General features: G+C 30.8%; 1 protein-coding gene across 1 annotated transcript in view; it reads right to left on the reverse strand.

Annotated features, from left to right (window-relative positions):
* Nucleotides 1–13,763, reverse strand: part of LOC127727061 (uncharacterized) — a 40,820-nt gene extending 27,057 nt beyond the window's left edge. Inside the window, exons 1-3 of the mRNA XM_052234478.1 lie at nt 11,933–13,763; nt 9,025–9,108; nt 8,392–8,541 (exon numbers count right to left, since the gene is read on the reverse strand). Coding sequence (XP_052090438.1) covers nt 8,392–8,541; nt 9,025–9,108; nt 11,933–12,370 — 672 coding nt within the window. The 5' untranslated portion in view covers nt 12,371–13,763. The remainder of the gene's footprint in view (nt 1–8,391; nt 8,542–9,024; nt 9,109–11,932) is intronic.
* Nucleotides 13,764–14,992: the final 1,229 nt, after the last annotated feature.

The following is a 14,992-nucleotide window of genomic DNA, read 5'->3' on the forward strand; positions in this document are numbered from 1 at the left end:
TGACCTTGTTTACCATCTTAATTACGTTTTATAGTGTTCTTTTATTTGTCTTTGCAAATTATTACTTTTACTGTTTAGTCTATTTTTGGTAATATCCATTTGACGTGGCTCGGTACTTATACATCCTGTCATTGTGTTATTGCGATATGGTAATTTTTTTTACTCTTGTCTTTCGTTTTTGCTAATGTACTTTGTCTATATGCCTTTTTGTTTTTCTTTGTTGACATATTTGTTTGTTTTTATAGTGATTAAGATTTTAACACAATGTTGACTGCTGTACCCCTATTTTTGACATTTTTACCTATTATGTCTAATTGTTTTGTTCACACATTATTGCGAATATAATGGAACTTTATGCGGCTGTCATACAAGTGAGAGGTTTAGCTAGCTATAGAACCAGGTTTAATCCTCAATTTTCTACATAAGAAAATGCCTGTACCAAGTCAGGAATAAGACAGTTGTTATCCATTCGTTTGATGTGTTTGAGCTTTTGATTTTGCCATTTGATTAGGGACTTTCCGTTTTGAATTTTCCTCGGAGTTCGGTATTTTTGTTATTTTACTTTTATCTTAACATTAGGTAGAGAAAATGGTTATGCTCTTGTCAAGATTTAATATATTACTGTTTAGTCTTGGATAATACTATGGTTAGTTCGTCTGTAATTTGATGACCTAAGAGTTTATCTGAGATATGATCTCTGTAGTTCCTCTGCGAGTTCGTATCATTGACAAAATATAGTTCAGAGCCAATAATCCTCTTGTTGTAGCACCTCTCTGTATACACAAGAAAAGACTACTGGATTCGAGAACTTTAAACTGGAACACTTTATGGTTGCCATAAAAAAAATTACGAGAAAGGTATTTCTCAGTAGTCCATCTTTCAGCTCTGAGAATGTGATGAATTTTCTAAACGCTGGTCCTCGACGTAGACGCAGCTATGGTCATCGTTATTATACGTCACCGTGTATTTAAGACGATTTTATTAATGATTTTCAGCCATTTATAAGCAATCCGTTGGTAATGTAGTACTAGTAAAAGTAATGTCATATGAAACGAATTTCTTGTGATAATAATAAAATGGAAATTTGGAAATCAATGCATACATATATTCTTACTTACTCCTCTATGCACGTTTTTCACATTTATTACAAATTATTGCATATTCAATGTGCGCAATGAATATACTACTACAGATTTGTTTTGTTTACTTCCTCCGTAGAATAATATAAACAACAAACAAATTGAAATTTTGAAATTTGGCTGATTATTTGTCATGGCATTTATTCAACAATATATACCAAAAACAACCAACATTAACAAACTGGCCAACAAGTTAAAACTTGATGACAATTGATCACTGAAGGGAAAACCAACAGTAAAATGCAAAACAATTTGTAGCTACTGGGCAGATCCATAACAGCTCAATGAACAATATTTAAATAGATCACTGCCAATTGAATCATGTTAATGATGACATCCAACGCAATTTCCATATTGAACTGAATGCCCTGATGATAGACATATTTTTCTTTATTTATTACTGCAAATCCTTGAATTTTCGGTTTTCATTGCATCTGCCGATGAATGTTGAAACTTCTGACATTTTTTATGATACATGACAATCTAATTGGAACATTCAATACATTTGGGTCTGTTCACCATGCAATCTGAAAAATAAACTAAAACAGCAGCAATTTTGTTTATTAAAGGGAGGGAGGGTGGTTTGTACTGTCTTGTTGAAAAATAATTGTAGAATGAAAATTGACCGGGAACACGTGTTTATATATGACAAAAGTCCACGAGGCGTTCAAAGCATATTCTTTCGTATGTTTAAATATATGGTTGTGTAAAGATTTAATGGCAAACCGTAAATAATGGACTGACTGTACATTTAAAACACAATAATAAAATACATGTATTTTCAATGCAATAAATAAATTTAATTATTAGATCATTAAATTTTATCATTGTATATTCAATGTGCGCAATGAATATACTACAACAGATTTCCTTCCTTCCTAGAATAATATAAACAACAAACAAATAGAAAATTTGAATTTGGCTGATTATTGGTCATGGCATTTATTCAACAATATTCAACAATATAAACTAAAAAACAACCAACATCAACAAACTGGCCAACAAGTTAAATCTTGATGACAATTGATTACTGAAGGGAAACCCAACAGTAAATGCAAAAACAATTTCTAGCTGCTGGGCAGATCCATACCAGCTCAATGAACTATATTTGGATAAATCACTGCCAAAATTGGCATTTTACTGAACTCTCAATCAAATGCTAGTCCGCCTTGAAAATGGAATAACCAACATATATTAAACTAGAATATAATCAACTAGTTGTTATGCATTTCAACATACAACATACATCAAATATAAACAAACAACATCGGATAAATAGAATTATTTGGTATATAATAAAATTGTTCTAAAGCAGTTTGAAAATGAGTTCAAAAATATATCATTGCCAATAAACGATAAATGGACTCCATCGTGACTAAATAAAGATTGATGTTTGTCTTCAAAATCAGAATGAACTATAGTGTAACCCCCAGTTTTATTTAAATGTGATTTAACTCCCCTCTTTATACGATTCCTGGTTACATCCATTGCTTTTAAATCTTTTGAATATCTCCCTTTCAACCTTGGTAAAATGCTTAAAAAAATGATTTTACTTCCGTTCACCAAACGTCCAACTATATTTAGCAAAAATTTAATATATAAAAAAAGTTATGCACAGTTAACATGTCCAATATCATTGCCACCACAGTGAAGCAAAACACTGGTAATCAAATTCTCCACTATTGGTACAACATTATATACTGACATACCAGACATTCCTGCCCACATCAACTTGTAACCTAACTTATGTAACCCCAAATCATTTCCCAAAGGTCTAATTTGACTATGTGATGATGCTTTGGTAAACAAGGAGGATCCAATAATCCAAACCACAAAACGGCCTGAAAACAACTAAATTTCTTTAATTTACCAAACGACTAAGTCTTATATACGATTTAAAAGAATTAAAATTCCATCTACCCATGGATTGTATTTCTTCATCCGTTTTGCCTTCCAAGGCTGCAGTAGTTGCAGCCCCTATTCGGAATGAATGAGTACTAAAGTATTAAACTCCTCAGGATTTAAACTAAGAAAATTTAAAGGAGATCTTAAAACAGCTAAAAACTCAAAACGAGTCAATTCATTTTCATTCAGATGACAAAATAGTTGGCCTTGACAATCGGGACGTAAGTTTAAATAATCTCTGAATGTTTTGACAACACAAATTTCGTCATAAATATCAATTGAAGACAAAATAAAAGTTATCGAACAACCAATTTGATCCGTCTTTGAAGACGTTATTGTAACAAAAACTTCAGAATAAATATCAACAAATTTAATATCTGAAATTTTTACAACATGATTATCAGCATTTTTGTTAAAATATGGGATTTCTCCGATTCTCATGAATAAAAAAAAAGGCTGTCCTAAACAGTTTTGTCTCATAAAATGACTTACACACATGGTGAAGAACTGATATATATATAATTAAGGAGATGTGGTATGATTGCCAATGAAACTATCCACCAAAGTTCAAATGAAGTGGATGTAAGCAATTATAGGCAACCGTAAGCCGTTTTAATACATCAACAGTAATAGGTTTTCTTGAATCAACTCTTTCACACAAACGCTGCATACCTTTTAACATTTTTTCCGAAATGAATGATTTGCTATAATCATTCCAATTATTTATTTTCAACGTATAATTAATTCCTGATAGATATTTTTTAGAAGTGGTGTAGGAATAACCATTTTATGAAAGATAGGCAACGTTATTTATTATATGATCAACAAGAGGTGGCCAACTTTCCTCTATTTGAAAACTGGTCCGAAATTTACTGAATGAATAGATTGTATTTTCATACACATTCATCGTATTTGAAGTTACAGAGTGCTGTAAAAGTTTATGCACTTCGTCTTTAAAAGGTTCCAAAAACTCCACTGGAATTGGATGTGGCAAATCGTTGGCTGGAGGTGCTAGACGTCGAAATTTCGAAAAATTTGCACGAGATAATGCCAAAATGTGAACAGCTTTAACATGTTTGAACTGAAAATTACCAATTAGTGAACAGTAAACAATTAATCTTAAAACTGACATAACTCGTTCAGACTTGATTGACCTTTTATTTAAAAAATTCACTACTGCCATATTATCGATGTGAAAAAGTATTTAAGATTAATCAAACCACAAAAATATTGCTTGTGCTATTGGAATGATTTCAAGATATGTTATATCTTTAATTATTTCTGAACTATTCCATTCTTAAGACCACTCGAGAAAAGTCCATTGACCATTAAGATAAGCTGCACAACCTTTACTTAATCCACCAGCACTATCTGTATATAGTTCAAGATCAAAATTTAATATCCATTCTATATCATTTATATACGAAATCCCATTAAACTGTTCCAAAAATAATATCCACATCAATAAATGATTTTTCATGCCTGATGTCACCCTAATAAAGTGAAACGGGTTTGAAACTTTGCCCATGGTCGAATATAAACGACAACTAAACGCTCTTCCTGCAGGCACAGCCTTTGTGCAGAAGGCTAATGAACCACATATTAACTGCAATTCTTTTAACGTTACTTTTTTCATGCCTGATAATTTAATAATTCTGTCTAAAAGTTCTTGAACTTTTTATGTGGAATTTAAACAAGCATATTAACAGTATCAATTGTAAAACCCAGATATTCAATCAGTGTAGTTGGACCTTCAGTTTTTTTCATTTGCAAGAGGGACTCCATTATCTTTGCAAATTTCATTATACTGAAACACCCGTTGTTCACATTTATCAGAATCTTATTTGCCACCAAATAAAAAATCATCTAAATAACGGTCTCTATTATTTGAACAAGACTTGTTTTTTAAAACACATTGCAAAAAGGTTGAAAATTTTTCAAAAATAGCACATGAAATTGAGCAGCCCATTGCCATTGCCTTGTCTATGTAGTATTCATCTAAATTTTGAAACCAAGTAAGTCAAAATCTCCTGGATAAACCAGAAGTAATCTAAATGCTGACTTAATATTAATTTTTGCTAATTTAGCACCTTTTCCAAGTTTTTAACCATATTTACAGCATTATCAAATGAAGAATATTTAACCGAGGGAACCTATCATCAATGAAGTCATTAACACTGCTCAATGGTGGATATGATAATGGGTAATCAGACGAAGTCCCCCAGTTTGTTTAGGAACTAATCCAATAGGAGAACATCTTATATTAAATATTGATTTATTACAAAAAGGACCTGATATTCCTCTTAATGATATAACAGATTCAATTTCTAGCTCCAACAGGATTTGACAAAACAGATTTTAAATTTTTTGATTCAAATGGAATTCTTGGTCCATGATAAGTCAAACTAAATCCAAATTTAAAACCATTAAACAAAATTTGTTTATCCTGTTCATTTGGATAATCTTTTAGAAATAATTCTAATTGTTCAATATTAATAGGTGAATGTCCCATCTTCTAAATAAATCTATCCTTTGACAATTCTGAAAGAAAAGTTAATTTCAATTCATTTGATTCAATATAGGTACGGAATACCTATCATCAATGAAGTCATTAACACTGCTCAATGGTAGATATGATAAATGGGTAATCAGACGAAGTCCCCCAGTTTTTTAGGAACTCATCTAATAGGAGAACATCTTATATTAGATATTGGTCTATTACAAAAATGACCTGATATTCTTCCTAATGATATTGTATGTTATTTAAAGTATTACCCGGTCCAGCATGAACAGCTGTAGTTTCCAGTTGTTTCTGAGGTGGAGGTTGAACATTTGGCTCCACAGGTTGATCTGCTTGTTTTCTATTTCCGCGTCTTATTCTGTTAACCACTTGTGCAACTTCTTCATGGACAGGTTCCTCTTCTGGTGCAGGTGCTTCATGAGGAGCAGGTTGTTGAACACAAACATTGCTAATCCTGGGCCTTAATTTCCGGCGAATTTCATTTCTTCTCCTAGGCATTTTATAAAATGAAGTCATTTTAAATATAATGTTTATAAGTATACAAAGATGTTTTAATTCATGAGACAGATTACATTGATGCTTCGGCTGCATATAGATAAATTCGTAAATTAAACAACTGTTCCGTACTTAAAATATATTCTACTATAAATGTGTATAATGTACGCCTCTTAAGACAGCTATATGTGCATAATAACACTTGGAAAATTGGACAACAGTTGTAATTATAATTAAATAAATGCCTTTACATTTGTAATAATCGGGAGTTCCGTAACTTGATAACAGGTATCATATCAGTGTCAATTTATTGAATCAAATTTAGGTAAAGTACGTAAAATAAAATAATGTAACTAAGCATATAATCACAAGCAAGCTTACACATGCATTCCACAGCTAACTAAATGAGAATATTTATTGCCAAATTGGTAAAATAAGAACAAACACTTACCGATAAAAATACCTTGTTTAAGAACTGTGAATTAAATGCAACAACCAGAAGTAAATGAAATTAAACGGTTGTAAATAAGCATATATATAAATGTTATATTAAAGCGAAATAAAACAATTCATGTATTGAAAACGTGAAGATAAAAAAAATATACGACCACGTGCAAACACATGTTAAATTTAAAAGTTACCTGTTTCACTTTATCTTCACAGATTTTCAACACATGTAATAAATAAATTTGCTCTTTAAATGTAAAACAAATTATTAAAGTGAATTAAATGCATAAAAGGAAAAATATTTAAAGTATATTGGATAAACTAAATCAACTTATCTTATTAATGTTCCGGTCCTCTCCTTGTACTGTCTTGTTGAAAAATAATCGTGGAATGAAAATTGACCGGGAACACGTGTTTATATATGACAAAAAGCCACGAGGCGCTTCAAAGCATATTCTTTCGTATGTTTAGATATATGGTTATGTTAAGATTAATGGCAAACTATAAATAATGAACTGACTGTACATTTAAAACACAATTAGCAAATACATGTATTTTCAATGCAATAAATCAATTTAATTATTAGATCATTAAATTCTATTAATATTGTATGATCGATAAAACAATTTAGTTCGCTGATTGTTGATAAAAAAAACTATGGCTGTTATTCAACTTTCGGGTTTTTGGTGTTAGAGTTTACCGATCTTAACCTTAAAAGACATTCAACACATAATCAGGTAGCACGTGTATAATACATGAGAGGATAGAGCGATGTTAATTTGTTTTTCCCTGTTTTTCATTCGTTCCCATTTGTTAATTTGTTATTCCCCTATCACACTTTGTTAAATTGGCATTTTTCAAAAAATTGTGCCGAATTCATCTTTGTTTTAAATAAAGAACTACTTGTCATGAGTAAAGTGTTATCCTGTCCAGTACTACAGTCAAAATTTCACATAACATTTAATTGTATATAAGATAATAACCATCACCGGAAGTAGACCAATCAAATTTTCACCCCTTTTTCCCTTTTTACAAGCTTTAGTCACCATGTCATCTCAAGTTTCCAAAAAATATTTTATAGAAACACCAAATAAAAAAATAATGGTACTTTGAAACACCCAAGATATATGTTTAGGAATCAGACATTTTTTTTTATTGCAATGAAATGTAGGATTATTTTCTAAAACTGTTGATTCAAGGGAATATTGTTTTCGACCCTTTTTCGTATGAAACCGGATGGGACGTACTATGATTTATTGATATTACACCTCACCTCATATCGTGACTTATATCTAGAAATTAACAATAAGGGTCGGTTAAGAACAAAATTTTACGTCAAAAGGGATGATTTCAGATTTCTAATAGTAAACTTTCCATTTCAATGTAACAACATTCCAGCATTGCCCTACAATATTCTAGAACTTGCGTTTCCTATAATAATTTCCCATGCTAATAAACGAAGAGTTCATTGAGGTAAAGTTGGAGTCATCCCTTCTAAAGTTTGACGGACGCAATCACGAGAGGGGTTATCGTTATGAAATATCAATGTCACACGGGTATACTTAATTGTCGTTACCACAATCCCGTCCTCAATTCGTCGATTTTGACATAATGAAATGAGACTCATCACCGAAATTGTACTTACCATTAGCAACACGAATTATAAAGGGAGAGACGCATTTATTTCTTTTCGTCTTCTTGACAGTCAATAAAAAGTTTAACACTTTGAGATTTTGATGTATAATAAGTAAAGTGGCAAGCATACATTTAAAGATTTGTTTGTTTTATTGTTGAAATGTTCATTTAATCATATTAACTTCAACATATTGTAATTTGCATTACATTGCATTTTGTAGTTTTTACTATGACAGATACATTATTTACCTCTTTAGTTAGAATGGCTTTAGCAAATACAGTTGTGTCATCGTTATACTTATTATTTCTGTATTTGAGTTGAAGACATTGCTCGTCACCATCTTCGACCCAAGGTGTGGACGCTTCAACATTGTCATTACTATATGCACCGCTGTGTATCTATCAAGGAAAAATATTTTTTTTTTTATAAATGGTTTATTTAAATTTTTGTTCAGTTTTTCTTTCAAAAACAATCCAGATATATACTTATTAATTGAAGTAACTCAAATTTTGGAACAAAATTAACATATCCTAAAAAGGAGATGAAAATCAACGGCTCTTGAAATTATTCCAACTGAGTCAAACTTTGAGAAAATCGCATAAATTTCTAGCATAGCGATCCTGATGTGTCGACAGGGTTAATATCTCCTGTAATGCATACATAATCTTATTTTGAATCCAAACATAAATGCCACAACAGTTTATAGAACACAATCTGCTGATTTATAGACGACGATTTTGGTTTATAACAATAGCAACTTAAAACTATTAAAACATAGCAAATTATCAAAGGGACAATGGAAAACATAAACATATTGAAAATATTTCAATTTGGCTTTATTTTTGAGTGGACTTTTTCTTTTATGTAAATCACATACTTACATCTACTAAAACGTCTTCATTTCTTACATTCTGATCTCCAATTAAACATATATGCTTTTTACTTCTATGTAAATTGTCGAAGACCTGTGAAATATTGAGACACGTTTGTTATGACGACTCATAATTGCATTCAACATATTTTTATTTTAGTTTTAAGCAGGAACTAGATGAATGCTGGAATAAAACTTTATACTTTCAGTGTGCGTCACAATAACCAGTCAATTGTAAACAAATGTTATTCGAAATACCAGTAGGTTATACTACAACCAGAAACAATGTTAAACTTTCAAAGGAACATATCTGTTATAGTTTCAAGTAAACACCAATAAAAGAACAATAGATAGGAAAGCAAGGTTAACGTCAGAGAGATTAGGCTATTCTTATCATTCTGATTTTTATCACGGTTGATATATCAAATGTATTTAGTCTAATTGGTTGATTGATGTTGTTTACTGAACATGCAGTGGAAAATAGTTCATGCATATTCAGGAGGAGAACAAATTAAGCAGGTAGATTTTGAACTGTGTGTCTAAGTTGACAACTTGTAGCAACCACCATCCCGTCCTCTTTTCATCTATTGTGGCATTACCGTATGCGACTTGTCATCGTTTTTTATATGCAACTAGAAATACGAAAGTTGCCACTACAGAAGCAGGAACTGCTCACCCTTGCGGACGAACTGAATTCATCCTGGTTTTTTGTGGTCTTGGCATTGCTAAATCTTTTTTTTTTCTGTAAAAGATTTTGTTATTTAATAATTACACTTCAATCTTGCATGCCACTTCGTATGTTGTAATACTGTTCCAGTTGATATTCACTATTACCGAAAAGGTGTAATATGGCATAAATTTGTAGGGGAACGGCACAGAGGTTTAAAGCAAAAGCAGATATGTGGTGAGCATGAGTTATCTCTCTACAATACATAATTTCTGATAAGTTTGTCCGATGCATTTTTAATTTTATTATCATGCATTAGAGATAAATTGCTTTATTTAATACACAGATACCAATACATGAACCCTAGGACCGAGACGGATAAAAAGTATGTCGTTTTTTTGTTATTTTCTGTGAAACAAACTTTAGTTATAATAACAACTAGAGGTAGCCCCAAAACAATCTGATAAATAAAGTAGAGTCACCTCTCATTAAATACAGAAATTAAAGAAAGAAAATATGTTCAAAGTATAAAAATTGATTTCATAAAACAAATACATGGAAAGAGAGCGACATCTGATCAATACAAGCAGTTAGCTATATAGGCATGCTTTCCTATTGTTTTAATGAATATTTGAGCAAATTCAGAATTTCAAAGGAATGTTTAAAAAAAATTATTGACACCATGGTAAAACATTTGTTGGTTCAGATATACAATTGCGATAATCACCTTGACGAAGGTCTAACAGCTATTTTATGCTAACTGAATTAACTACTTTGTTTAACAAATAAACAACAAACATTTATAGAGATATGAACAAAAATAACATGTAAAAACGAAATTTGTGATTTCACTTCCATCCAATTTCAGTTTGAAGCTGTAGATTTTAAAAGCTAGTTAAAACGATCTAATATATGAAAAATATATTCTTGACGGCAGAGGCTAATTTTGTTTATCAAAGAGGTCGTTAGAGATGAATCATTTTATGAAACAATCTATAAGGATTACAGTTATAATTAAAAGGTTTTTTCTTTTGAATCATAAATATGATTAATAAAAATTGTTTCAAGGTTGTACACGTTTCTTGAGAAAAAAGGACCGACCATATATCTTATTTGGTAAATGGATTTGTATATGGAATATAAAAGATATGCTATATGAAGAAAAGTTTTAATTTTTTTTAACATAATAAGTTAAAAACGTTTGGTTGGAAAAAAGAGGCGGAATATACAAAGAGGACACCTAAAGCTCACACGTCATTCAATATGCTTGAAAATAAACAAAGACATTTTGGAATCAATAAGAAATTTAACAGACGGATATCAAACAAATGACAATTAAATCAACAGAAATAAAAGGACATAACACAGATAAAAGAGAAATGCGAACAGCAGAGACAAATAGTAATATAAGTGCATGTACTTAAATGTCTCATTAATTGACGAAAGTCATGCCAAGGGAAGGCAATAGACAGTTTCTATACAATACATCTAGCTCTAAATCCTGAATAGGTATGAATAAATGGAATCCATTCAAGATCTTTCATCAAATATTGCTTATTTAATCGAACACCGAATATTTTTGAAAACTTCGGTGAAGATAACAACTTCTGTAACGGCATTGTAGCTTCTCAATCAATTTAAAGTCTAGATTATTTATTATTTTTTTCGGGTTTTGTAGATATTTAAATAATATGGTACCTTATTTCATAAGTTACAACTTCCATGGAAACAAAAACATTAATCATATAAATGGATTTTCTTAAGTTGGGAGGACAATTTATGAATTTTTCAAATGAGAGAGAGAGAGAGAGAGAGAGAGAGAGAGAGAGAGAGAGAGAGAGAGAGAGAGAGTTGCTTATTTAATCGAACACCGAATATTTTTGAAAACTTCGGTGAAGATAACAACTTCTGTAACGGCATTGTAGCTTCTCAATCAATTTAAAGTCTAGATTATTTATTATTTTTTTCGGGTTTTGTAGATATTTAAATAATATGGTACCTTATTTCATAAGTTACAACTTCCATGGAAACAAAAACATTAATCATATAAATGGATTTTCTTAAGTTGGGAGGACAATTTATGAATTTTTCAAATGAGAGAGAGAGAGAGAGAGAGAGAGAGAGAGAGAGAACCGGCATGTAAAAATCTTGATAATTTACTTTTATGTACCTTTCTAAAAAAAGAACTTTTAACACTGTGCATTCAAAATCGAATTCACAAAAAAATAAACACAAAAATACATATACATACATAAACATCTTTCTCTGCGAGATTTCCTTGGTAAATGTTTTCTATCTTCAGTTGCTTTTCACATTTGTCAAGACATAAACGTAAAATAATAAGTAATAAGAAAATAAACAATGCAGTTGCACTAACGATAATACTATTGTAAGAAACACTTATTGAAGCGAAGCATGTTCCTTCAGAAATGTTGCATGTGCATATAGTAAGAAGACTTTCGTTGAAATTGTTGCAATTTTGGCAAACTTCTTCACACGCTAAACATGATTTGTTAGTTTGATTCATATAGTATCCACTTGGACATTTGTTGACACAACTCAGATAAACATGTAAATCATTGATAAGACCCGTTACGTTCACAGGTGGGACTGACGTAGTTGAAGTTATTGAATGGTTAACGAAAATTCTCTGAGAACTATGTGTACTTGAATGTGTTATAGTAGTCATTTCACTTTCTGTCAAACCTGAATTTTCACATGGAGTTGCATTAATGACTGTTGATGATATATAGAGAAGTGAGCCTTTTGGGCACGAATTTTCACACGATTTGACATCTTTACAGTCGAGAAGACATCCGTTTAGGTCAACCTGAAAATGTATAAAGCAAAGCAAAACATCTAATTAATCAATGAAACTATGTCAATTATCTCCATACAGGGCCTAATCTAGGATATGTTTAAGAATGATTCTAGGCCAATAAATAAAGATATCGGTCAACAAAATATTAATTAGCAATTATAGAGCTTATTTTTGATTCTTTTCAAAAAACAAAAGTCACTCACACAAAAATAACGAATTGGTCTTGTTAACAAAACAACGGTTGATGATCTCCAGCAGACCAAGCGTCATACGTTTTCTTACAATCCACTTATCCGTCATCTGATTTTAACTTTTGAATATTTTAAATTAAAAGAGTAGCAAGAAATCACCCTTTAATTTCCACTCCTAAACCTACCGAAGACTCATAATAAATTAAAGGAATACAAATCAGCTGAGTGGTTACGCAAAATCCTCATAACGCAAATCAACGTCAAATTATATTCAAACAATTGCACGATTTCCTGATTAATTGGTTTGAATGTGAAAGCCATGGAGGTACAAAGACGCCGTTCTATTTATTTCATTTAAATCATCAACAGTATTAGTCCTCCGTCACTTTGAATATCTCGATTTTCTTTGTCAGTAGACATTTATGTTGACATGTGCGACTTGAAAATCACAAGTTGTCTTCCTTATACCGAATTTGATGGCGCTATGAAGTCTGTTGTTTGGCGAGTTTTAATTATTTTTAAAGACTCCAAGTAATACATTCAAATTATTATAAACAAAGATTCCATAGATGTATCGATGCCCAAAACTCGTAAATACACTGTGAATACTGTTATGATATTGCAACTATCATATATATTTAGTTGGCTTAATTTGTTTTGTGTGGCCTATTATATATTTTTCTATTGTGTACAAAATAATACACATTGTGTTACAACTATGCAGTTTAGCAATAACTGGAACAATCATTGATACTCATGGAATGATTAGAACTTTCTATTTCACTTACATAACGTTTCCAGAATGATCATAACAAAAGATGCGCAATTTAAATATCTACCGATATCTAGAAGTTTCCGTTTGAGTATATATACAAGTATGCAGACCCTAAAGTTAGAGATAGACTTAGACATCGATAGACATCAACATTCTCAGCAGTTGGATTGACACTTTTATTTACTAACAACATCATACTAAATTGTGACCTATTGGACGTAATATTCTGTGGATTCCCGTGAGGATTTCCGGATAAAGACAAGATAAAAGATTGGACTCATATTGAAAATGCTCAGTGATAATGATACAAATACACTAATGTATTATAAAGCATGTATCAATATCACTGAGCATTTTCAATGAAAATATTTCACTTTTTATTGTGAAGTTAGTTGTATATTGACTAAGTTCATTGAATTGACTTTTAAATAATTGATTTATCTGTTATCTAATTATTTGTACAAAAAAAAATGAAACTACACAATGAAAACAAAAACACGAATACATAGAAATTACAGATAAACAATGCCTATAAAGTTTGAACAGACTATACAATTAGAAGCTTGTCTATTTTGTTTACTTAATAAGAAGATCATTGTATAATAAACAAAAGTAGGCAAACAAGGAGTAAACCGTTCTTTCTTCAGTAACACAAATGACCTTCAAAAGGTTTACATTATTATGAATTACTCTACGATATGGGTTTTACTCATTGTTTAAGGCGGTACAGTGACAAATAGTTGCTTACATCTACGTCATTTGGGCTCTGGTGGATAATTGTCTCATTGACAATCATACCACATCTTCTTGTCGTATCGGAGTGTTTCTAAACATTTTAACCTGGCTGGTCTGTAGTATTGGCCAAACGCCAAGAAATAACAATTTTCATCATAATGGTTCTCTATCATTGTACGACTGCCCTACTAGAACCCCATTTAAAAATATTAATAAAGGGCATATACCTTCTTACAGTTTGAGATATTCCTAAATTCAAATTGCAGTCTCATAGTTTTAAGAATATCTGACTTATCTTTATAGTTTACGGAAACTGCCACGGGCAAGCTCATATCGCAGGAAGTAAATGAATAAATTGATAAATTGAACATAAATGTACAAATGAATATATTAATTTGGAAACTTAAAACGACGCTTTTATCACGCAATTGTGAAAGATTATTAAAACCGGACGAAAATATCAACAATCAATTGTCTCGATTGATCAATTTTATTATCCGTTAAGAGTTTTAACTCAACATAAATTTGAACAAACGTATTATATGTCACGCAAGCTGCATGCAACCTATACATTAAGGCTTCACGTAATTTTGTCTTTTTATAACAACTTCATATCAACCGAAAACATTTGATTCGACCTTTACATATTTTGTTATTTATTTGTATCTGTTCTAGATAGTAATGCTTTAAATAAATAAGTAGATGAATAAATAAATAGATAAATAAATAATAAGTGAATAAATAAATGGATAAATAAATAATAAATGAATAAATAATTAAATAAATAAT

The sequence above is a fragment of the Mytilus californianus genome, unplaced genomic scaffold (genome assembly GCF_021869535.1).
Source record: "Mytilus californianus isolate M0D057914Y unplaced genomic scaffold, xbMytCali1.0.p SCAF_19, whole genome shotgun sequence".
Classification (NCBI taxonomy): Eukaryota; Metazoa; Mollusca; class Bivalvia; order Mytilida; family Mytilidae; genus Mytilus; species Mytilus californianus.